The sequence below is a fragment of the Lichenostomus cassidix genome, chromosome Z (assembly GCF_008360975.1).
Source record: "Lichenostomus cassidix isolate B80296 chromosome Z, HeHo_3.0, whole genome shotgun sequence".
In the NCBI taxonomy this organism is placed as follows: domain Eukaryota; kingdom Metazoa; phylum Chordata; class Aves; order Passeriformes; family Meliphagidae; genus Lichenostomus; species Lichenostomus cassidix.
Window position 1 is genome coordinate 56,214,489 of NC_139511.1, and position 26,563 is coordinate 56,241,051.

General features: G+C 35.3%; 1 protein-coding gene across 10 annotated transcripts in view; it reads left to right on the top strand.

Moving 5' to 3' along the window:
• The window catches only part of PDE4D (phosphodiesterase 4D), a 530,915-nt gene that overhangs the window by 194,326 nt on the left and 310,026 nt on the right, over window positions 1-26,563 (top strand). The window contains exon 1 of one of the 10 annotated variants that reach the window (XM_085042350.1): window positions 20,311-20,742. The exons of the other annotated variants lie outside the window; for them this stretch is intronic. Coding sequence (XP_084898476.1) covers window positions 20,474-20,742 — 269 coding nt within the window. The 5' untranslated portion in view covers window positions 20,311-20,473. Of the gene's footprint in view, window positions 1-20,310; window positions 20,743-26,563 lie in introns of those variants that run through there. 10 annotated transcript variants of the gene reach the window in all.

Here is a 26,563-nt window from a genome sequence, read left to right on the forward strand (position 1 = left end):
TCACATTTAAATATTTAATATTATTTTAAAATGAGATAATAAATGTGGCTAAGAATTCTTCCCATTTTATTCTTCCTGTTGCTTGAGATGTTTGACTTAGATCTGTATAGTACTCTGATTTAGTAAATTTAGACTAGTGAAGAATTGGCATGACACTGAGTAAACCCTAACTGACAATGTCAGGAAATAATTTCTGGTGGAGCATCTCCAATGTAAGTATTCATAGAAGGAAGTTACATCATTTTATTATCATGTAAACAGAGTTTAGAGACAAAAAAAAAGCTTGGACAGATAGTTTGTAAATGAGATAAAGAAAATGGGGAAGTCATAAATAAAGATGAAATATCAGCAGAATCCCACAGGGTGATCTAGAACAAAGTGAAATTAAACCCAGGTTTTAAATGGGAAAATTAAAGGTCAGATGTCAAGAAATCAAGACCAAAGGTACATAGAAGGGACTAAAAATCTTTGAACAAGACAGAGACAGAACTGTAATGAATCACACTTGTTGCAAATCTAGCAATATTTTCCGTAGTGACTATATAAGGCTTTAATATTTTATTCACTTAAAGCTGTAATATTTCAGCACTATAATAATGGTAATCTAGTTATGCCTATGTAATTGCTCATCATTGAAGAAACATAATCAAGAAGCATTACCAAGAACAAACAATTTAATTCAAGTGCATGCTTGGATTCTTTTTTTGTGGAATTGTGGTAAAGATTTTGAAATGGATGAAACAGTGCAATTTACTAATTTTTGCTGTACTTCTGATGAAACTTTTGTGGGTTTGGGACAATACAGTTGGCTCAAAAAAGCTGTGGGTCATTATTATTTTTCTTTGTAGGATCAATTTACTAAAGTTTTGATTATAATCCCTGGTGTTCAACTTGCCACTTGTTTGACAGGAACCTGACAGAACAAATTGAAATGATAATTTGTCATTACAATACATAAGTAGAACCCTCACAGTTATATTGTAGCAAAACCACCATCACATTTCCCCAGACTGTGTTTATTGCCATCGAAACCAGTTTTATCGTACGAGGTCGTGTTTTGCACTACAACATTTCATTTATCATTGACAGTAATTACTCTTCCAGCTCTCTGAAAAACAAGTTTGGAATGCTTTTCATGAAAGTGATTATTTGGAGATACTGCCAAATTTTAGATAACTTTTCACATTATTAAAAAGTATATGAGCTTCATCTGCCAGGAATAAAGACAGAACAGTACTATCCTACATTAATTTTATCTATTTCACTTTGTGTTGTTTATTGCCTTTGTACATTTTAATGACAATTTTGCCACAACAGTAGCTTACAGCCTGTGGACAGGGGCATATATGGGCAATAGGAATGTTTGCCTTTGTTATTAACATTTTAGTAGTTTAAAGATTGCTGATCCATATTTATATGAGCAAAGTATGTCATCCCTGAATTAAAGTTCACTCCATAATAGAAAGATTTTTTTTGCACTTGTATATGTCTCTATATCCAAATAGAAGTATATTTCTGTATATCTGTATATGTCTGTACATCCAAAACTCTAAACTATTATTTTGCATTCATATATACTCTTAATTTAAATTTCATCGTCAGACAGCTGGTGAAGATTATGGCCACAGTAGTGTAAGACAGATGGCAGATTTTTCAAGAGGAATCTTGTCTGCTTTAGGCATCCAATTGGATTATTTGTTTTCACATCTATTCAGCATTGCAGGACTCCCTTGGGAACATTGGGCATAGTAATATTTTGCGTATGCAAGCTGAATACCTTTTATCCTGGATACTCTAAAAATCTTTCTTATTATTATTATTTGTCATGAAAACCTATACTTGTGTAATTATATGTGTAAACAGAAATTTCCTCAAGGAAGCTCTTATGTAATGTCATCTACAAAAAAAGAATGCAGGACAGGAACTTTTTTAAAAAGGTGTTTCATAATGAAAAAAATTAAATATCCCTGTTCCCTCTCTAAAACTGATCAAATACTAGTCAATGACACAAATATAATTTGCAGTCGTAAACAGAAGTAGATCCAAACTTAGTATCATACTATAGGAAACTGAGCAGCAAGACAGCATATGTATCTTCTACCATTTTCTGCCTTGAGTGTCTGTCTTTAAAGATATTTTCAGCAGGAAGGTACATGGAGCTGTTTTCTTATTTGTGGAGGCCACTCCAAGAAGAAATATGACTGTGGAGTGCTTTATGTCATTTCATTTCAAGCCAGAAAAGAGTCTGACTCCAGCAAAAGAGGAGAACTTAGCAATTCTCCTGAAAAAGTAATAGCAGAGAACAGAGAATACACTTTCAAATTGGATCAAGAAGTATAACAACGATAGCAGCATACTATTACTTTCAAAAGTAATAATTGGCCCTCAATGTGAATCCTTAGAACAGAATATTTAACCAGTTAACTATTTCACTTAATAAAATTTTTGATCTACTCCTCAAGTTACAATGAGAGAAAATATGCAGTAGAGCTGAGTCTTGATAAAAGGGGATACAGTCCATCGCTTTCCTAGAATATTTGCAGCATAAATAATTTTATGCTCCTCTGTACAGGGCTTTGATAATGTGTCAGTTTTTCTTCAAAATATAACTGTGATTTTAAGATTTAAGTTCTTAATCAACATTTTTTAATACAGCTGCAGCATTGTACATTTTTTACATCATAAGAATGTTAGGAGAAGTATCACATTTTAAGATAACCATTTGAACTGATCTGAAACTAACTTGCAAAAGTCAGATCTGTGATCTGATCTCAGACCTGTCTGCAACAGTTTTACGGATATTCATGTTGGTTCAGAGTATGTGCAAATTTAGCAAGCAGTGTATCATTATCAAAACTTTGTTTTCTAAGAAGTAAAGACTAATGTGATTCTAATGTGAGCCAATGGTAGGAGTAGAAAGTCTATAGTCCTGACTGCATACCTTATTAATACCACAGACTACCCTTTTCTAGGCTTCAAAAATAATTTTGATGAACAGCAGAAGTAACAGAGCCTGCTTAGCTACAGACTGGGGTCTTGCAGTTGATTGACTCCAGTGTCTGAAGCAGTATGTTCTCAAAATGAATCTTATTAATGAAGTTTCAACGTCCATAAATTTTCTACTCTACATGTGTTCTTTGGATGCAACTTTCACACAAAGTGAAACTGTAATGAATTACAGTGAAACTGTAAATGTAATTTGTCTCCCTTATATAGCTGCCTTACAGCATTTATGATCAATAAATACTGTTGCTTTGATTCTGTTAATCTTTACACTTTCTTCCTTTAATTGGTCAATTTCTTCCAAAGTCATTATGAAAAAACCCTGCTTTCTCCTTAGAACATTGACATAGTCAGACTAATCATAATGAGTTATTTTTGATGGCATATTTAATCTTTAAACCTAAGACCCTCATCTTCTAGCTGAAGGTTTATTTCTGATTATGTTAATTGGAAAAGTTTTATTTAGATGATTTGTTTATACTTTTATTAATGAAACTGTTCTTCATCGCAAAGTACAAAGTTTGATTTGTGGAAAATATTCCAAGGCAAAACCTAAAATCCCAGGTTTCCGTAATTGCCAAAAAAAGAGTATAAAGTTATTTAGAAATATGTAGTTGTTTAAGTTCAATCCTCTATCCATATTTGAAGACTTTTTCATACAGATTTAAGTTTCAAGAGTGGGATACCTGTTTAATTACATCCATAGACTCTCTTGAACTCTTGTGGTTTCAGGGCAGGTTTAATAAATCTGCCTTCCAGCTGCTTCCTATACTCCAGATGATATAGAATATATAAATTTCTGTATTTAATTCAGTTGTAAAATAATTTGGATTCTGTGGAGATTTTGGTGGGAATAATTTCAACTGACACAGTTTTCTTACCTAATTTACCATGCAAATGATAAGACTGATTCAAAGGAAAAGGTAAAAATACATGGTTTGAGGAGCAAGGAGACCAACTTATGTACAGTGGAGTAACTTTCTGAACATCTGAGTTTTGTGTAATTTTTTTCTGTGCTTTGTTCCAAAACTTTGTTCTAGGGACAATTTTTGTCTGGAGCTGTTTTTCAGCAGAGAAGAATATAGGTTCCCACATCTTATCAACTTTGAGATAAATTTGTTCTGAATATCCATAACAAATAATACTCTGCTGAATAGTTGACATCTATTAAGAAAAAGTTCAGTTCTGTGGCTGTTAGGTTTTAAAAAATTTTTATTTTAAAGCAATCATTCTGTCATTTGGCTGTTGAATGTCTCCTCCTCCTCTTTCTTTCTACAATTCATTTGATTTAGACCTCATTTCAAATCTACAGCAAACACATATATTTTACCCTTTCAAATCCATTAGGTTGCCTGGGTTTTTGTTGTTTGTTATTTGGTTTTGTTTGTTTGTTTTTTTTCTTTTCTGTAAAAATGTTTATTATGTTATGTAAGAAATTACTAATGGATGCCCATATAAAAAATTAATAGCTTTCATAAGATCTTGTTGATTCACATTCTGAGAGCTTGATGTGTGAACAAATCTCTTCAAACCTCCTTTCAAGTGCCTAACCACCCTGTGCACACATGCATACATATTTACTTATTAGGCTTTGCCTGTAAAATTAATTTTGTAGTTTATATAGTTTTAACTGTGTGGATAACTGGTTAGTCTCTAGTGGTGTGCCAAAATAATGAGTATCTGTGTAATTTACTTGGTTTAGGTTTTGAAAACTAACTGTTGGGGCTGGTTTGGAAATGGGGCTTTGTAACTGCCATGGTGGGGAGCACTATTCCACTCTGAGGACTGAAGGGAAAATCACAGGCAGACTTTGTAGAGTGAACTGCAGTTACAACTTTGAGCAGTGTCCCAGAAAGAGGTTTTGTGTTATAAAATCAAAAGGAGCAGAGATATCCAAGAATAGCATTTTATTGCATTGAGGCAAAGTATTTTTCCATTTGAACAAAATCTGTTCTTTCGCATTTTAATTGTGATTTTTTACAAGTGCTAGTACTAATTAGAATGTTATTTATTTCCTATGAGAAAAACTTGCTTAATATTACATTGAATACTAATAAAACACATCCTTTTTCTTGGGTGTGTAATGTTAGTGTACCTCAGCACTGTTTCTTCTAACCTGTGTATGATGCTTCATCAGAGCTTTCAAAGCAGTATTCTGAATTAGCTTGAACATTGTTAAATATATTTAATAAGAATCTTCTCCCCTCCCCATAAGAACTATTAAGAGATTCCACTATCATAAGATATTCACTGTTGTAATTTCATGACAAAGAGATTCAACTAACATTGAGAATAGATAAATGCTATTGTTAGAGTGACCATATGCAAATAAAATAAAAGGCATATTTTATAGGTGTTTATTTAAATAATAGAGTTAAATTTTGGAAATTTAAGCAACAAACAGAAAAAAGTATTGTTTTTGCATTGTAGTATTTAAATCACACCTAAGACAATACATTTTTTAAATGGTAGTAGTTTGCAGACATCTGTAGGCTACTTTGTTTTGTTTATTTGTATGGGATTAATAGGTTAAATATTTGTTGCAAACTACATATGATGGTAGAGAAATAAAAAGATTGTTACTCCAGTATGTGTAATTAAAAGGAAAAAAATATAACTTGGAAATTGGAATTTTTGTTTTGTGGAATGTTAATTACATTTTCAGTGGGAAGGACTGGAAAGAAAGATTTCTATGACTTTTTGGTGGGATCACATGGTCAGCTGATTTGACCATTACAGTGCCACTAAGCTAATTTAAAGAATATGGGTTCATGGTCTTATTTATTTTAAATTTTGTTGAAGCAACTAATTAAGAACATGACCCAAACCTCAATGAATCAATCTTTTTTTCTGGATAGAAAATTCACACTTATCCTGTGTAGACAGTGGTAGCTTTGTGTTTTAATAGCCTTTTCTTCCTTTTTATTGTTCTGACTTTCGTTCTGTAACTGTTTTCATAAAATGTAAACAATTCAGTTAAAATTAGGATGGGTTTTCACAGTAAATCAGAGCTTGTGAGGAGTCAAAATAACTGTTTATTTTCAGTGCACAGCAACTTTTTCGATAATATGTTTGCAATCTTTTTTTTGCTTTTTCCGCTTGACTAGCAGTAGTTAACACACTAAATTCAATTTTGTCGAGGCAAAATCTTTATCTTTTTTGAAGTAAGGGAGCCCCCTCTACTGTTAAACAGTAGTAAATGCTGTTACATGTGAGTTCTTCACTTAAGCCAGAGCAAATACGAAGATGACAAGACAGCTGAGGAAAATGCAGTGATCAAGATTTCTGATTTTTTTCATTCTTCATTCTGCAACATGGAATTATATGTAAAGATGAGGCATGCTGTTTTCATTTTATGCATGTGGTCACAACGTATAGAGTCTCAGGAAGAAGGAAAGACAGCATATAGGTCTTGGTGACTTGTCAGATCTATAACTTTCATATTTTGCTGAACAACTTCAGGCTACTCTTGTTTTTCATCTGTACTTCCATCTGTGAGGCATCACTCAGGCTTCAGGAACTTTTTTTTTTTGTGTGTGTATGTATATATGTATTTGAATATTATTTTTGCAATAAAAGTAACCTTTTAAAAATAAATTTGACTGCAGCACAGAGCATCAGAGAGCCATATTTTTACACTGGTGTCTGAAAAATGTCTAATTTTATTTCCTGGTGATGGTAAAGAAAAGAGATGCATCAACTACAGGTTACTTACCTAATTACTGACAAAGAATGTGCAGAAATTACACTGTTGAAGACTGCTTTCTCTGGAACTGTATCACAGTTGTTTTAAGAACGGCAACTTGGCTGTTTGTAGTTTTTCTTTAGGTTAATGAGCATGTTTGGTGTTCTTTCATCAGTACTAATAAAAGGATTTTTTAAGACATATTTTAACACTATAAAGGTAGTTTCTGTATCTTTGTGTGAATTTTCATATCCTGTAAAGATAATCTAGCTATTGGTATTTGAAGTCCTTTGAATGATTCAGGTTTTATTTTGAAATATAAAGGGGTATTTATGAAAGACAGTCTTCATCATATGCAAAGAGAAAGATTTCTTTTATCCATTTGTTGGCCCTTTAAAGTATGAAAATGTTGGATATTGTTAAAGAGGTTATGAAAGACTTTTACTGTAGTATGTGCCCCATTAACAGACGCAGGAAATAGAATTTTCTTAATTGTAGTCTAACTAATTGAATATCTGTTCCCTTTACGGCACAAGAATGGGATTTGGATTATCATACACTTATGAGAAAGAAGATAGGAAGTACATAAGAATCTAAAGCAATATTGTAAAAGCTGTCTTTGATAGAGACTTTTATATTTCTGTATTCTTAAAGCAGTCCTTTTAAATACTTTCAAAGGTGAGACTTCTCTCCTGCTGTGCAGTGTTCTTAATATGGCAATTCTGGGAGGGAAAAATGGATTTTTAAAATGCTTTATCTTCAAGTGATACTTTAAAAACAATATAACATTGTCGTTAGAAGTCTCTAAAAGCCTCTGTGTTTCCTTGAGGATGATTGTATTACTGTTATTTTTTAGCCCAACAAGCATGTTTTATGCAAGTGGAGATAAAAGTGTTTTCTCTCTTGAAATAACTTCATTTCATATACAGTATAGATCCAGATTCACTTATAAATCTACTCTTACTCCATTCAGAACTGAAGATGACTAAAAACTAGAAACTTTATAAAAAATGGGATTTGTAATCACTACTGTTGGGGAGTAATCACTATAAATTTTCATCAATTCTTTATCATTTTATAGCAATCTGCATAGTCTTATATTCTTATATTACTTTTACTCTCTCCGCACTTCAGCATATCTAATCTTTCAGGCTTGCAATGAAGTTTTTTTGGCAAAAACTGCACTCTGAAAATCCTGCACTTTCTTTTTGCATGTTTTTAAATTTCTTACTGTCACTTTCTGATCCACAAGCAAACCTTATACTTATTCTGATGTCTTCAGTTATCTATTGTTTTCTTTTGGTTTTCTCATTTTTTCCCTCTCCTATAATATGCAGAATGCTTTTATTAGAAAGGACTAGTTTTATTGTTCAACCGAGGTTTTTCAGTTTGTTCCTAAACCTAGTATTGAATACAATTGCTCACCCTCTTTTTTCCATTCCACATGAAATTAAAACTCAAATTGCTCATCTTCAAATCTGTGCAGTATCCATTTCAGAAGTTCTTTTCTGCTAGCTTATCCCTCTTGCATGTTGTTGCGGCTTTTAACTATTAAATGCTGAGCACTGTATCTCTTTGCCTCAGAGCAGTTGTTTGTGGGGAGGGCAATGGTTCATAAAGAGCAGAATTTCTTTTTTGACTGTGATTTTCTTGTGTAAGCAAGTTTTTAAGAAAATATCTTTTAAGAAAAAGTGTAAGAACAGCACAAGCATATATGATAAGCCTACTTAAGACTTCTTCATCTCCCGGACATTTTCATCTATGAGTCTCCTATGCAGGATGTGGGTCCTGTTGGCTTAAAAACATGAAATGAATTTCTTTTTCATGAACTTGTTTAGTGTGCCCTTCAGTTCATAGAAACTTTTCTTTTCTATAGCTACTCTTCACAAGGAGTTCCAGAGTTCAACTATTTGTTACATTAATGGAACTGTTCATCTTTGAACTTCATCCCCACTACCTTCATGTCATGCCCAGTTCTCAAATTAGAAAACAGAACAAAATATTTAGCCTATCTGCTTTCCTTAGATATAATCTTATACATGGGTTTGCCTCTCCTGTATTTGCTTGCATTCTCTTTTTCATGTATATTTGCAGTATATTAACTTGGGCTTAACCTAATAACATATTAAATCCAAAAGCCTGTAATGATTAAAAAAGGTTGGAAGCTTATTAGCTTACTAAATAAGGTTGTGTCAACCAGCAACCCCTGTTCTTTCCTGGGAGACTGTTGCCTGGCTAGACAGAAAAAATGCCTGTACATACTTCAGGGGTTTATCCCTTCCCAGCAACAACTCTTTGCACTTAATCCCTGTTAAACTTCCTGACAGTCCTGTGCATCAAAATATTTTTATGTCTCAGATAGTAGCCTTGCCTTCCAATTATCAACCACCCTGTCTAGTGTTGTCACAGCTGCAGCTCTATGTTGCAGATGCAGAGAACTCAGATTTAGTTGCAGTCAGCAGATATAGGTTAAAAATAGAAATTAAGATTTGTCAGTGTTTAAGACTAAATGAACCTGAACAAAGAAAGAAAACTTTTATTGTTGGTTAAAAACTACTGGTAATTTCACTACTAAAGAATAGTCAGATTTTTACGGTGAATTTCGCTGAATAGCAACAAAGTACTAAAGAGAATACCTTCTTGCTAAGGTCAGTGCAAAAGAAGATTAAAAAAAAGGTCAAGATGTTGCTAATGAGTGTTAGGGAAGTTCCTATGTTTTTTCTTCCTCTGTATGTGCCCTACATACTTGATTGGCTTGCCTCTGCAGTGACTGTGTTTGCCACACAGTATTTGTTTACAGTACACTCACAGGAGTTCAGCTAGAAGCAGATTTTACAGTTTCAGCCTAGTGCCTGCCACTTTGTGTCTCACACAGCTGACCTGTCATTCATTCCTCCCATCCACTACGCTTTAACATGAGGCGTACAAGAAATTATGCCCTTGGAGCTTTCAATTTCAACTGTTTAAAAAAATTAAGTTCTATGAACTGATTAGTGTCCTGAGAGGAAAAGAACTGCTGGCTGAAGACATTCCATGCTTCCCAGTATCGGCTAGAATGACAGGGCACAACATGTTTAACTCTGCTTGAAATGTACGAACTTTGCCCTTTCAGGTGGAAAGTACAAATCGAACTGTTTTTACTGACCAGTGATTACAAGCAGATACAGTTCAACTGAGATGAAGTATCTCTGATTGTGTTAGAGTTGTAGTTCAATTAACTACATTTGATTAAGGCTCTGCAGTTTCCTTGAATTTGGATGATCTTGCCAACTCTTGTGTGTAATTTTACTCTCTTCTAGAATTTAATTTTATTCAGTAAACATGGTACTTTCTTCCCTGGCACTCTTATTCAGGATACATTGAAAAAAAGTGCCATTTTTAATTTCTGCTTTGCTTCCTCCACTTTAAAACCTGGATCACATTTTTAATCAAGTCCAGCATTTCTCTTGTTCTGTACTGTAGGACTTGCAGCTGTGCCTCCCCTTAGCTGTATTGCAGGTAATAATTTCTAACTATGTTCAGAAGGCAAAAATTAAGAGGGAAAATGGCAGCTGCAGCAGGGAAAATTGGAATAGCACTGCTGTGGTTTAATGCCAGCTGGCAACTAAGCATCCCACAGCTTCTCACTCACCCCCCATCCCATGAGCAGGATGGAGGAGAGAATTAGAAGAGTAAAGGTGAGAAAACTCATTAATTGAGATAAAGACAGTTTAGTGGCACAGAAAAGGAAGTAAATAATAAAGATTATAGTAATAAAAAAAGAGTTGGAATACAGAAAACAAGTGATGCCCAGTGCAATTGCTCATCACTCACTGATTGATGTCCAGACTCTTTCCAAGGAGCAGCCTCCAGCCAGCTTTCCTGCTAGTTTATGTACTAAGCACAGTGTATTATAATATGACCCTTTGGCCACTTTGGGTCAGCTGGCTGTGTGCCCTCACAACTTCTTGTGTTTCTCCAGCCTTTTTGTTGGCTAGCCATGAGAAGCTGGAAAGTCTTTGACTTAGAATAAACACTACATAGCAACAATCAAAGCCATCAGTGTATTATCAACATTAGTCTCATATTAAATCCAAAACAGAGCCCTGTACAGCTACTAGAAAGAAAATTAACTCTATACCAGCCAAAATCAGGACAATATTTACCCCTTATTGAATACCACTTACAAATTTTTCAGGTTTCACACTTTCCAATTAATTACCTTTCCTGTCTTCTGATATATACACATAAATATAATTCCCTTAGAAATAATATAATCTCAGGAGAAGTTTATCCTTTTGTCACTGGGTTCTTTTTCTCTTTGGTTTTAGAGCTGCAGAATCAGAGAACAGTTAAGGTTGGAAGGGATTCATCTGGTCCAACCTCTCTGCTCAAGCAGGGCCATCCTTGAGCACATGGCACAGGGTTGTGTCTGAACCAGTCCAGACGGTTCTGGAGTATCTCCAGTGAGGGAGCTTCCGCACCCTATCTGGGCAACCTGTTCCAGTGCATGGTAACCTGTACAGTAAAGATGTTCTTCCTCATGTCCAGGTGCAACTTCTGTCCATCAGTTTCTGCCCATTGCCTGTTGTGTTGTTCAGCACCACCAAGAACAGCCTGGTCCATCCTCCTGTCAGATACCTGTATATATTGACAAGTTCCCCTCTCAGTCATCTCTTCTTGTGACTGAACAGGCCCAGCTCACTTAGCTTTCTGTTGTAAGAGAGATACTCCAGTCATACTCAAATCATATTTCTTACCCTCTGCTGGCTCTGCACCAAGACCTCCATGTCTCTCTTGTCCTGAAGAGCCCCAAACCAGACACAGAACTCCAGGTGAGGCCTCACAGGGGCTGAGTAGACGAGGAGGATCACCTCCTGTGATCACAATGAGATCAAAGCCCTGTGACTGCACACAGATCCACAGTTCATCCTGTTCCCCATACTGCATGAGTTGGTTTAAATTTGATTATGTCAATATCCCAGTAGGATTGAAAAGGCATGCCCCACCGTCCTGTCTTGTAATTAAGTCTTTCATTGCTTTTGCTTATTTGAGCCTTCTTTTGCTGCTGGGGTGGTCACTACAGTTATTCTCTTCCTCACACTTTGTCTCTTTGAGACTGGCAATACTCCCATCCCCCTTCAAATCTGGCTTAAGGTCTCTCAACAAGCCCTACTAGCTTCTTGGCTAAGATCCTCTTCCACCCTTGAGACAGCCCCATTTGTTATCAGCAGGCTCGCTGTTGTATAAACTGACCATGATCAAAACCTGCCATATTTTACTGGTAACACCTGTCTCAAAGCCAGATATTCATCTGCATGACTATCCTGTTTCTTGCCCCAGCATTCCCTGCAAGTGGCAGGACAGATGAGAATTCATGTTCTCCAGATCCCTTCACCAGTTATCCCAAGGCCCTAACTTCTGTCTTGGTTGTCCACAGCCTTCCTGTTGGGACCTCATCACTGTGCACCTAGAAAACCAGTAGAGGGTAATAATCCATGGGCTGTACCAGGCTAGGAAGTTTCTCAGTGATGTTCCTTAGCCAGGCCCCAGGGGGATTATGCACCTTCCCGTGGGTTGGGTCTGGTTGGAACATTGTGCCCTCCATTTATCTAAAATGGGAGTAACCAGTGACTACCACCCTTATGGAGGGCGTAGGCAGCCCTGCCCCAGGCGACCCCTCCATCCCAGAAAACCTTTCATCTACATCCTCATTTCCCTGTTTCTCAGATTCCAAGGCCTCAGAGAATCAAGGCAGAAATAGACTCAGTATTTATTCTTAGTGGTTATCTTAGGATGATATCTAATTAGCTCAAGTATAATAAAATCCCCAGACCCAGTGAAAATAAGCAAAACCCAGCAGAATTTTAAAACTAAACAAACACTAAGCTGCTTTATGATTTGTCCTTTGGATTATCTCTTTCAGCTAATAGATTTTGTGTTTTATATTCATATGAATAGAAATCCCTCTGAATCCTTAGTCTCTTTTCAACTTGCTGGAAAATGATATTTTTAGTGAGTTTTATGTGTGTTGTTTGCTAATATTAAATAGAATATCCTATATAAGCACAGAAAGGATTATTTAAAATTAAGCTTAGAATTTTGGATTCTGCAACTCTTTCACTTAATTTTTTGTGAAGTTAGCATGATTTGGTTGCAGTCAGTAATCCAGGGGTGTCAATGTAATACAAATGTTTACCATATTTTGTAAAGATCTGATAATTTTTCTTGACCTCAGTTTTATAAATGAAAAAAGGCACATTTTGATTACAAGAATGTTTGGAAAATTAACTTCTCTGAAAATACAGGTGTCCCTTAAACCAGTGGTAAAGTGGTGGTACAGGTTTGTATAATTCTGTATTAGTTAAGAACTCGCTCTGGTTCAGTATCTTTCCTGTAGAGGGTGACAGAGGGCTAATGATTTCTTCTTTCATTGTCCTAGTTCTAGAGGTTGTTCCTGTCCCCATTTGAATTCAAAAGACATATGCTCAGAAAAAAAGCTCTCAGTAGTAATAATCTTGGTCAGTCTATCAGGTGATCTTAAAGCTCTGCTGATTTGTTTCCTAAATACACTAGTTTTCTTTACTTCACAGACTACTGCAGTCCTTTGGAGTATCTGATGGTAGATTTAAATCTGAAGATTTAAATATATTTTCAGATTTAAACATATGTTGAGATTTAAATATGTTTCAGATTTAAATAAATATATTTTCAATTTATATATATTTTTATTCTTCTGTAATTAGAATTACACTATGATGTACCTCAAAAAATTATTTGTGATGTCTCTAGATAGATGCGCTAAAATGCCCACTTTGTTTCCATTTTTCTCTAAGACATTAGTTATATACCAATTTTTTATCCTGTGCATCATGCTCTACTTTTGAACAAAACAGAACTCTTCCAACACAAAAAATTTATAAAGCATATGCAGCCAAAAGGAGTTTTGAAGGTTTTTTTCCATGTACATTCAGAAAAAAGTGACAGTATTTAGGACTGCAGAGTAGAATTCTGAAAAATAGAATTAAATTTCCATAAAAGATTTATGAAACCTACTTAAGTCCTACTTCAGATGAAGAAAGACACACTATAGAAATTGGCAAGCACACAAATATCTACTGCTGATTCCAGAGAGGTTTATGAACATAATACTTTTTGGCACAACTCTGTAAAGAAAAAAGTGTGATAGATTTAAGGTATCACAATTCCAAGCTTTTCCATGTAGGGAAGGAATTTTCCCCCTCAAAACTCTTTCTGAGTTTCAATTCTTAATAACATTGTGGAAGAAAATCCTTTGTGTTGTTTCAAGTCTTTCAAATCTGCAGTCACCAGCTTAACACCTATAGGAAAGATACAGAAATGACTCCCAATGAATTGAATGAGTAGTTATTTTTTAAAGTTATATTTTATTTTTTACTCAAAATTTTAGGAACTTCAGACTTCTAAAAAAAAGTTTACAATAACAGGATTGAATTGAAACATTTATAAGTTTAGCACTCTAAACAGGAATCTCCAGACTCTGAAGCATCCTGTGGTATTAAAGCCTTTTAAATAGCTATAATTTCTCTTTTAATGCACTTATTTTTTGCCATTAAGTAGTAGCTCATCTCCAGACAATGAATTAATTATGCAGTCTTACTGTAGACTTTTAGACTTATTTTCTCTTTTTCTAACCTCTCTCCATTTTATAAATATTTCTTTGAATTCCTCTCAGCTTTTAGAGCATGATCAAAATAACAAAGTATTTGAAATATAACAGATGGTCTAGATTCATTATTAAGTAAACTCTCTGTGCATGTGTCTGACCTCACAGAAATGTGCTTGTTTATTTGTGCATTATATTCTGGCTTAACCACCATGCTTGGAGAGCCTGGGTTAAGTCTGGTTTCGAAAGACATATTGCTTGTGCTAGCTTCAGAAATAAACTCTAAAGTTTAGGAATCTGGAATGCTGATGTACTTTTTGCCAAGTACTTGTGATACTTTATAATCCTTAGGTTTTTACAAAGCCATAATGCATTCAGTTCTATCAAAAGGCAAAATTATGCTTCCATGATTAAGCTAATTGTTTTTCTGAAGGTCCCAACAGTGCCTGTCACAGGTCTAGCCTTAAGAGCTCTAGGATTACAACCACGCCTTGCTTAGCTGCTATCCTTTTAAATTAAGTCTATATCCCTATGAAATACAGATTAGGGGACTGGACTCAGCTTGGTTCCTTCTGTGCCCTGTCCTTTCCAGTGCCCTCTCCTTTCCCCTCTCATCAGGACTGCTCTTCAAAGCAATTTATGCTTGTAATTGTTTTCTGCTCATATGGGCCAAGTCCTTCCCTTGGAATTAACTAACAGTTAACAGATATATTTGTGCATTGCAGTGGCAGGAATGCTTGCCTAACACTTCTGTCTGTCTGTTCTTTGATGCAATTGCATAGATGTACATTAATTTACCTTAATGTTACTGCAGGAAATGTTTTCTTTTTGTGGAGTCATGACAATTTTTGCAAACATAAAAATAATAATAAAAAAAAACCCACAACAAAAAACCCCCATGAAATCACCCTTTATTGACTTGCTAGGTGAATTTGAGATAATATTCGGAAACATTTTTATTAGAAACTTTTTAAGCATGGAAGTGCTCTAGTGTTTTAGATGACAGCAAATTGTTTTTTTATAGTGGCAAAAATACCATACCAACTTCATGTGTATTCTATTCCTCTTCTGCAAATATACTTTCAAATGTATGTCTATCTGATTATGATTTTGAAAGGTCTTGTAATGCCATTTTAAGTACCATTGTTCTTTTAGGAAATTAAAAATGTACTTAGATCAAATACACAGAATGAATACAGCAACCTAAAATTTCCTTGGAATATTTAGATGTGCACATGTTTCCCATACCTCTGTCTATTAAAGGTTTTATGTGTTGGCGGATGCCTGCCATTTCTGTGCTAAGAGCAACCAGTACTCTTCTTACTTACCTGTAGGGAGCTCCATGGTACCTATGGTCTCCTCAGCAGGCCATGCACATAATTTCTAGGAAAGCAGTCTGATAAACACTACTCTTCACTTGGCAAATCCATAAATACCCTCCCAGCTCTTTGAGAATGTGACAATTAGCAGATCTTGAACTTTGTTGACACGTAACATTTTATTAAGACTTCTATCACCTGCTAATTTCTTCTTTTATCCTTTTCTTTCTCACTACTGTGCTTCTCAATTCGTGTACTAACCTCTGTTTCAAAGTAAGAATCATATTGTCATCCATGATTCTTATTTTCAACTTTATATAGAACCACAGTTCTCCTCACTCACCCCATGCCTTCAGTATGATGGTTTTGGCTTCAGGAAATTAAACCATGGCATACCAGCCATTCTTTGCAACCGCCTCTGACTTTTTCTTCTTCTCTCCTCTTTTGCACCACTCTCAGGTGCTCTAGTGCCTCAGCAGGGCACTGCTTTACAGCTGCTCCTGCTTTGAGCAGGAGAGTGGACTTGATGAGCGAGCAGTCATGACTTGATTACCAGCTTCTGTGATCCTCTGATACTGATCTGCTTGCTTTCAAAGAAATAACATGTTGGAGGGTTGTTTTTGGCTTGCATTCCAATGTGTCTGGAATTCTCTGCTTGGTCCCAAGTAAGATATTATTTCATGTAAAAAAACTTCTGCTCCTTTAGACTGACTGCTAAAACTCTGTTCAAGGTAATTTAAAATAGACACAATCACAATAATAGATTCTATATGTTGATTAGCAGTTAAATTATTAAAGTTAACTTTATCATACTCTGTGTTCAAAATACTTGTTACAAAGAAAGTACTTTTAAATCCTTTAGTCTCTTTTATTTGAGATCAAATACTTGTTTAATCTTGCACAGTATTCCCTGCAGAGCCAATTAACTTACTCTTTCTATATGCTGCAGCTCAGAAAGTCGTAATTAACAGAAAAGTAAGCACTTTAGGCCTGTATTTTTTTAAGTACATTTATCATAAGGTACATGTTTCATAGGAAAGTTTGTGAAAAGTACAAGAACTGAACACTTTAATTTTTTAACATCTTTAAGTGGTCACTGGAAGACAATAAAAGCTGCTGGCACTACTAGTTTTTTGTAGTGAATTTCCCTTATTAGGAATTCTAATTCTATGATTTTGTCCTGAGCTTTATAATGATTTAGTTAAGTGTGCAGAACTACATCTGTTCTTGATATAACTTTTACCTATGAGATGGGACTATGCAAAATCTGCAAAGTTAGATTAAACTGTCAGTGCCTTTAAATAGGACATACAACATAAGCATGCTCAAAGCACTATCACACTATCAGCATTAACTTTTGGAAATCATGTATGTATCAGCTCTCAAATGTTCTTATTTTAGAAGAAGCAGTAAATATCTTTTTTTGGGTTGAATTTAATAGACCACCTTCAGTAATTTCATTTCACTGACGAAGAAATCATAAAATGAACTCATCAGAATAAAAGCATTTAAATATACTTGTTTTTTGTAATTTTGATTAAAACCCATGGAGAAATTTTTCTAATTATGCCCTATGTTTTCTTAATGTATGTTTTCACTTGGGGAAGTTTTTCAAAGTGTTGTTAGTAAGTTTGGTGATCTTTTGAGGAAAATGAGATGTTTTTATTAAAATACAGTCCAGGAGGGCTGTTTGTTAATTAATCTTTATAGAAAAAAAGAAAAAGTACCTTGTTGTCTTTTTTTCCCAACACATTAAATGGGAAATGCTATTTTTTCTTTATGGAGTAGTTTTCTTTCAAGTCTTTATTCCAGTACTCGAGGAGACACCTCATGCTACTGCCATTTTTCTGCTTTATCTTCCCCCAATTCCTAAGTCTTAAGATAAACATTTCGTCTAACTCACATAATGCTTATTTTGTATTGCTGGAAGTTAGATATCTGCTCTTTATTATAATGAAGACTCTTTATGTTTCCAGTATCCAATGAAATCAGTCCACAGGCTTTTGTTTAACTTTATGAGCATGCTTGAGAGTATTCGTAGCTTTTATTTTTCCTTTGAGGAGGAGGAAGAGGAAGATGGGCAGGCATTTGCCAAAATGATGTATCAGGAATGTGAAACACCTATATTGAGAAATTCAACCTACTAACTCAGTCAGGAGAAGCATTTTAGTTAGATATTAATGCAAATAATGACTTTTCCTGTTAAAAGGACTTATCCTGCTGTTCTATATACATGTCATATTACCTCTTTGAAAATGTAACAAACCTACTCAATACCTGTAATGCAAGGTGCCAAGTTAACAGCCCTTGTTGACTTAGTTCTAATGGGGATAAATCCAAGGGTAATAAAACTGCTGATCTGTGGACTACAGCTTTCCTTTTCCATAATTACCTTTGAAGCATAGAACAGCTTAAAATATGATCCCAGGCCCCTTATAATAGATGTTAATATTCCTAACAGTCATTGACTGCTGATCTTCAGTGGGTCAGTTTGACTGATTTTAAAAAGCCGCTGCAGTTACCTGAAGACTATGCTTTGGAATAGACATCAGATGGCAGTATTTCATAGCATAAAAGAACATAACTCTCGTTATACAGACTGCATTGTTTAAAAGAAGGGCTTGGATTTATTACACAATTGCTACTGTTTTATAATAAATAAGAAAGAATAACAATCTTAACAGAGGGTGATATGTTTGCTCTTCACAGTTATAAACTTTTTAATATGTTATGCTTTTGTCTGTTTGTTGAAGACTAGTTCTGTGTGCACTGCTCTTCCCATCAAGAAGGCGTGGAAGCAGTTATGATTTAATCAAATTCTTTTTCTGTCTGTGAGTTAACACTTTATTTACAGTTTTAATTTTATTCTCAATGAAACATAGCTTAAAAATTTGGTTTTTGTAGTTTTAGTAATATCTGGGCTTTATCCTTCATTTGGTTATTAGTTGTTTTTACATAGTGATTAAATTTTCTATACAATTTTAGAAAAATACCAAAAACATAATTCACAGTGATTTCTGCATTCTGTGGTGCTGTTCAATAGTGAGTTAAATTTGCAAGTACATTGTTATCAAATTTCACATATGACGCAGTACAGTTAAAACTTGTCTACATAATGGGGTTGACACCTGATAGCAATGTCATTCTTAATGTAAGCTGACCTTTCTGCTGCTGTTCTGATCCACTCCTGTCAGCATCATGATGTTCTCATTATAATCCTCATCAGGATTTGTGGCTTCAGTGCTAAGGACAAAGGTGATTCCTCTCCATTGTGAGAGAAGGCTTCTTTTGCAGAATTTCTGATTTTGCTGCAAAACAGAGAGCAGGATTTGCCTTTCACACCTGGCCATGCAATTGTAAACTTCCTTCATCTCACTGAAACCCAAGACACTGTGTGTGCTTTAAAGGCAATTCTTATTCACGAAGGATAGCTGTATTCTAAGAAAATGTATAAGAGGAACAATACATTACAACAATGAAAATTATATGAAACCAATGTTCTGATATTAAAAAGAAATCTCTCACAAAATGTTGGTTCTTTGTTCCTGTAGGATGAACAGGAAGTATGGTTATAACTGAAAGGATTGTTTTTGTTGCTGTAAAGCAAAACTTTAAACAAATTTTGACTTACCTCCAGTAATTAGAGTTCATCTGCTATTAGTGAGTTATCAATGCAGTGGAACATGTTTATAAAATCTTGGTCTTTCATAATCAATGAAGTTAGTTATTTTATTAAAACTGGAAAAATTATAAGGCTCAGGTTTGATTGACAAAGATGCTGTATCATAAAGTTGCATCAATATCTCATTTATAATTACATGAAAGAAAATAAATATATTTTAAAAAATAACTTCATTAGCCGTATGCATTGACCAAATAAATGCAAGTAGTTTTGCCTTTTTATCTTCTGGAAGTTCTCTTTGAATAGCTTTTGATATTTTATCTCCCCATCTTCTGTGAATAGAAAAATGCATTTCCTAAGTTCAAATACTGGTCCTTAAATGGTAAAAATACTAAAATGAGAACATCTCTTTAAACATGTCCTGGTAGCTGTCATAGTCTTATTTTGTTTTATGTGTCATCTTAAATGGTTCGTTTATTTTTCTGAAAAATGTAAGGTAGAAATATTTGACTTTCCTAAATGCATTTGAAAACTGGTTGTGATAAACCGACTTGAGGTCAGGGAGGAGAGGGCAGAAATTATGCTCTTTTGCACTATTTAATTGTAGCATTTGCTACCTTAAGAGGTAATAGTTTGAAATCTTGAATTTTTCATGGGTACAAAGATTAACACGGTAGATCCTTGAAAAAACAGAAGATGTTATTCGGCAGTTCCCCTTCCTCTCCACCTCCCTCCTGAAGGTTCAGGAATAAGCAAAGGAAAGAATAACCAAACAAAAGGAGCACACATCAGATGTTTAAGCCCTCCTCCTGCACTTTCTATGTGTACATAACCAGAAATCACTCAAGCAGCTGCAGCACATTAGTTACGATAGTTTAACAGGCAGCTTTACAGCTCTGATAAAGGTTGTGCTAAAGCAATTTCTTCCTCTTGTGCTCACTTGCTATGATAGCTCAGAAGTGATCTTTGGCAGCAGGGCTCCGAGAGGAGTGGTAATGTTTAATCGGTTTCTGTGGAGGAGTTAGCTTGCTTTTTCCTTTGTAGATAATTATCTATAGAAAGACATTAAGGGCAGGCAACACCATGTTGAAAACAGAATAGGCTGAACTGGTGCAGGGTCTCTGAATAGTTCTTGGGAACTGATTTAGAAAGGAAGCCTTTTAAGCAGTTAAACCAGCATTCGATTGTATTAGACCTTAATAAAAAGTTGCTTGAGGAACATGGCTCAGGAGACAAGTCTGGACAATTTGCCTGTTCCTGAAGTGGATGATACACATAGTCAAAATCCATGGCTAAATGAAGATCTTGTGAAGACCCTGAGGGAAAACCTGTTGCAACATGAAAAGTCCAGGACAACTCAAAAATCTTCACCTGCTTCTCCCCGGCTGTGTCCAGTTATTTCTCCTCGAAACTCTCCAAGACTTTTGCGAAGGATGTTTTTAAACAGCAACATACCGAAACAGCGGCGTTTCACTGTGGCACATACCTGGTAAGCACTGAGGGGGTTGATGTGAAATATTAATTTTTTTCATGGAACATTTGTCTCCTTGATATCAGTGCTTCTACTTCTTGGTTTGATCTCTGCATTAATCCCTCTGGTTGAAAGAGACAGTTCTAAATTGTGACTAAACTTAATTACAGACCTGAAGTTTAAAATAGTAATATATATATGAAGTAAGAAAATATATATTTCCTTGTACAAAGCCTACTAAATTTCCTCTGATTTCTTTGGTAATAATTCCATTCTTTCCCCTCCTTCCAAAATTAAAAAAAAAAAAGTACTTTTTCCATTCTGTGCTGTACAAGCCAGAGTGATTTGGCAATTCTTTTATTTAATATATATTTTGAAAATAATTTTTTACTGACAATTTCTGACCCTTCAGCCTCTTAGCAGAATAATGTAAGTTTGTTTCTCTTTTAACAGTAGTGAAATTCAGAAGAACATGATAAAGAAGAATGATAGGAATAGATATTTCATGTGAAACAGTGATTTTTATTAAAGCAGTTGCTAGAATAAACAAGAAAGGTTGTAAAGGAACCCCTTGGTAAATGATTCACTAGTAGTGTTTCTTTGGTAATTTGATCATTACTTAGACATATTTGTGATTAAATGTGAGAAAGACAATAATTTTTGCATCCTTCTGCTGTAAAACAGTATTATTTCATTAGTTTTTTCATTATTCTTTTAAAAGATGTTGTATATAAGATTATTGTAACTCAAAACCCCATTCCTGTTTGTGTTGATGGTCCGGAGATATCCACATTTCTGTTTTTCTTCCTGTGAGATCCCCCCCCAGTTATTCCTCAAATAAAAATGTAATATAAAGAAAGGAAGGCAATGATATATGTTCAAAGAAAATAAGTCATGCATTCTAAGCAGCAAATGAATATGCTCTTCAAGTTTATCTTCATTTGTCTGAAGATATATCTACACTATAGCTATGTGATTTTTGTTATGTGCATTACACATTGTATACAAGTGTGCTTAAATCTTTACTATATATGTATATATGTAGTTAAAGTAGTGCTTGCATAAAATAGTATTTTTACCCCTGAAAAGGATAAGAAAAACATGTGCATTATAATTTAAGAATACTTTCTTGAAACCAATGTACCTGTTGAGATATTGCATGTATAAAATAGAAAATTGAGTGAAATTAGGATATTTAATGTTTCTTTAAAATTATGCATAAATCCCAACAACATTAAATATCTCTAATTGCTGTTCTGTGTTAAATAATTTATAAAACATTCTATACATAAGAATGTGCAGGATAAAAATTTCAGGCAGACCTGGTTTACAGTGTAAGATGAAAAAAAATTCTGAAAGTTTAGAGAGGGAAATTATCATGTGTGATTATGCATGTGTAGGCAGTCCAGTGTGACAGAGAAAGGAAGGGGACAGATGTGAAGTGAACAAACATGTTTGGGCAACATGAAAGGACAAAGGCGTGCATAGTATTATAAAGTGAAATTTTGTTTAAGTGCACTTCCTCTAGTGAGCTTCAGAAGTTCAGGTAGAGTGTCTTATTCACCATGATGAGGAGTGTAGAAAACACTTGGGGTTTTCCTAAATATGTAAAATACTATTCCTGAAATGAACACTTCATTATTTTCATTTATTAGATGGGCTTATCATAGCAATGATGTTTTTTTCCAGCAAGTGGGGAAGTACAGAGTCAAGCAGCAAGTTACAATGAATTACCTGACAATCTTCAAGGAATAGTATTTCTGAAGTGACAAAGCAATAATATAATTATCAGATTTACAGGTATATGAAGGGCTTAGAAAATTTATTTGTTGCCAAGGACCATCAAGTCTGTAGTTACTGATATGTTCTCACTTGGTTATCTATTCAGAAAACTGAGATGCTATGAGAGAGACCTGTGGTTTCTATACACTTTGGCTACACTGACACTATGATGGTTTTAATTCCATGTGCATATCATCCATTTTAGGCAGCTCAACGGAAAACAGTGCATTTGAAAATGGAGTAGTTGTAGCCTTAATTCAAAACATTATAATATGGAGGATCCATTCTGGGTTTAGTTTGGCCCACTGTAGTAATGACCATCTCTGCTCTATTTTTCTTGTATTCCTAATATAATCTCTTTTGTAATTTAAGAAAAGTTGTTGAATTTATGTATACATCTTTCTTGTTTAGTCCATTGTTCATTCAGGCATTACAAATTTTAATAATGTGACCTTATTCTAGCCACCAGTAAGCTGGTAAGCCATTCTGACTTCACAAAATGTCACTAATTTTATAAATGCATTATTTTCTTATGTTTTTCTGTTATTAAAAGATTGTGTACATAGGTAGCATAAGAAATAAATGTATGACACTAAAGATGCTGCTGTGTCTTGCAGTGATGCCAAACAGCTATTGCAGATCCAGTGTATCAAAACCCCCTAATTTAGATTGTACTTAACTCCCTGATTTCAAGGTTCTGAAACAGCACTCAGATATAGTCAAGAAGTGAGTGGGAGATTCATGAAGTGTTCTGGCAGCCCATTTCTCCACCTTTTTTATCATACAGTCTATAGCTCTTCCTCTGTAATGGCTAGGTTTAGAGAACTTTTGACACCAAAATGCATTTTCTTTGTCACATGACTATTATCCTTTCACATTAACAATTGGGTTATCATTCTTAGTCATTTTACAAGTCCTTCTCTACTTCATTTTTTTATCCGTCTCTGGCTGTACCCCTGAATTCATTAAAGCACTTGAAAGATAAACTGCTGCTTTTAGGATCTTAGAGAGGAAAAATATGGCATTCAGAGTTGAAATAGAAGGGTTTAAGTGCCAGAGGTGTGTAAGGCCTTCATTTTTGTTGGAGAAATTTATGAATATCTTACATCTTCAGAGAGCGTTAGTCCTGCCTAAAACCGAAATTAAAACTAGTTATCTTGAACTTTTAGCCTGGATTCCTCTTAGTCTGTAAACAAAATCAGTCTCCAGTCTGTAGGAGAAAAACACAGCAACTGAAAAGAAACAAGTTTTTGAAAGTTTTGTGGCCAGGATTTCAAACAAACTCTGCTCAAACCCAAATTCCGTTTCCTCTGAAATCTGTCTTAGATTGTATTACTGTGAAAGTATTCATAATGCTTTAAGATCTCACCAATATAGTGACACTGCAGCACAAATTACAGCTGGACATGGATAAGATAAATTAAGTCCCCTGGTATGTGCTTGATAAAAACAGTTTCTTGTATTGCCTTGGTGTTTGCTCTTCATAAGCCTTTTCTAATGTGCTGATTGCCCCAGTGCTTTCTGGCAGGACAGATCTCGAGTCTGGGATCACACATGCTGTGATTTGTGAGGAGAGAGGGCTTTCAGATCAGGGGAAGAGACTGTCGGTTCCCAGCTGTGTGGACATCCAGTGTGTGTGATCTCCCACACACACACACTGTCCAAAGATCTGTGGAAGGATGTTTAGATACTTTAAATCATACACTCAGTTAAATCATGTGGGAAGTCAGCTTTTGTTAATTTTCTATGAAAAAATCCTTTCTGTAAAGGGAGGAGAAGCAAGAAACATAAATATTGGAGCAGGATAGTAAGTTCAGTGGAACGTAACAACTAAATTATATCTGTTTAATTGGAAGGATGAAGTCATGGCACACATGTACTTAATTTTTTTTGCCTTTCTTTGCCACCTTAATATTTCTCAGTGAATACAACATTATCAACCAGTTGTTTTTTTCTGTATTGTACATAACTTTGGTCAGTGTATTTGCTGCCTTTGTGGTTTATTTGTGTGTGTGTGTGTGTGTTCTGATAGAGCAAGTAATGATATGTGCCTTTTTGTAAAGTTATATAAAGTGGGTTTGTTATTCACAGGCCCAGTGTGAGTGTTTTCCTTTGATATCTGTTCCCTTTCCAGCTCTTGTGGAGTCAATTTTGTGCTTCCTGATGTTCAGGGCTTTATATTTGTGCTCTTTAGATGTTCTTTTAAAACAGGTACCCCCAAACCTAACCATGTAATACAATTACAGTAAAAATACAAGTATGTGCTCAGTTATACAGAGTACTTTCATCTGAATTTAGCCAGTCTTTGTCCCCACCCACAGTAAATATTTTACATTGACTTTGGCATTCAGATATGAAAATGATAGATGCCTTAGAAATAGTTTAGGTAGATATGAGCAAGGTGTGCCATTTCAAGTTTCAAGAATGTAACTGACATAAGCATACTCATAATTCAGGTTTGTCTTTATTTTTACTGCACAATATCTTTTCATGCACTTTTGCTGCTAATTACAAAAACTAACAGAAAATGTTAGCTATAGGTAGATTGCAGAAGAGCAACATATTTAATTTGATGTGGTTCTACATAGCTTGGTTCAGTGCATTTCAGCTGTGCAACTAGAATGAAGCTGTACCACTACTGCTTTTTTCCAATTTTCAATACAAATTTTGCTGAAAGATTTTTAATACCTATATTTTCCTCTCCTTCACTACTCAGTGCTTTTTAGGAACTGAGTAATTACACTTTGATGTATGCAAGTAATTTCAAAAGGCAGAAACATCAAAGCAGATAACAATCCAAGATAGTAGGTGAATAACTACTTCAGAAAGCCAAATGTATGCATCCAAAGCAACATGGTCATCAGGTCGAAGGAGACTCTTTCCCTCTACTCCATGCTGGTGAGTCCCCACCTGGAATACTGCATCCATTTCTGGGGTCCCCACCAGAGGAATGACATGGACCTGTTCAAGCAGGGACAAAAAAGAGAAGGGACAAAAAAGTGATCAGAAGGATGGAACACGTCTCCTACGAAGAAAGGCTTGGAGAGCTGGTATTGTTCAACCTGGAGATGAGGCGTCATATAAAGTTTAAGAAGACGATATTGCTTGAGTTAGATGATGTTTGCCATAAAGTTAATTTACATCAAGTTACATCAAATAAGATGTGGTTTAAAACAGGCAAGCACTGGATTCTGCACCTGGGACAAGGCAATGCTGGCTGTGTGTACAGGCTGGGGGAGAATGAGTGTCTGGAGAGCAGCACTGTGGAAAGGGCCCTGGAAGTCCTGGTTGAACATAAGCCAGCAGTACCCTGGCAGCCAGGAGGGCCAACCCTGTCCTGGGGGGCATCAGGCACAGCATGGCCAGCCTGGAAGGGAGGGGATTGTCCTGCTCTGCTCTGCACTGGGGCAGCCTCACCTCCAGTGTTGGGGGCAGCTGTGGGTGCCACAACATAATAAAGTTATTAAAATATTAGCATCCAAGGAAGGGCCACGAGGATGGTGAAGAGTCTGGAGGGGAAGTCATGTGAAAAGTGGCTGAGGGGCGCTTGATTTATTCAGCCTGGAGGAGACTGGGAGGAGACCTCGTTGTAGTCTACAACTTCCTTGTGAGGCAAAATGGAAGGGCAGGTACTGATCTCTTCACTGTTGTGACCAGTGACAGAACCTGAGGAAAAGACATGAAGTTGAGTGAGGGGATGTTTAGGTTGGATCTTAGGAAAAGGTTCTTCACCCAGAGAACACTGGGTGTTCCAGTTGGGCACTGGAACAGCTCTCCAGGGAAGTGTTCACAGCACCAAGCTTGACAGACTTAAAACTCCATTTGGATAACACTCCCAAGGCACATGGTGTGCCTTGGGGTGTCCTGTGTAAGGCCAGGAGCTGGACTTGATGTTCCTGATGACTGTCTTATGTCATCATATTTTATAATTTTATAAAGTGCATATATGCCTATGTAACTTTACTTGTTCCTATTCAATTAAAACACTACTGAGTTTCTTCTACTATTTCCTTGTTTTTCTCACATAAGCTTTATTCACATTTTCTACATCAGATGA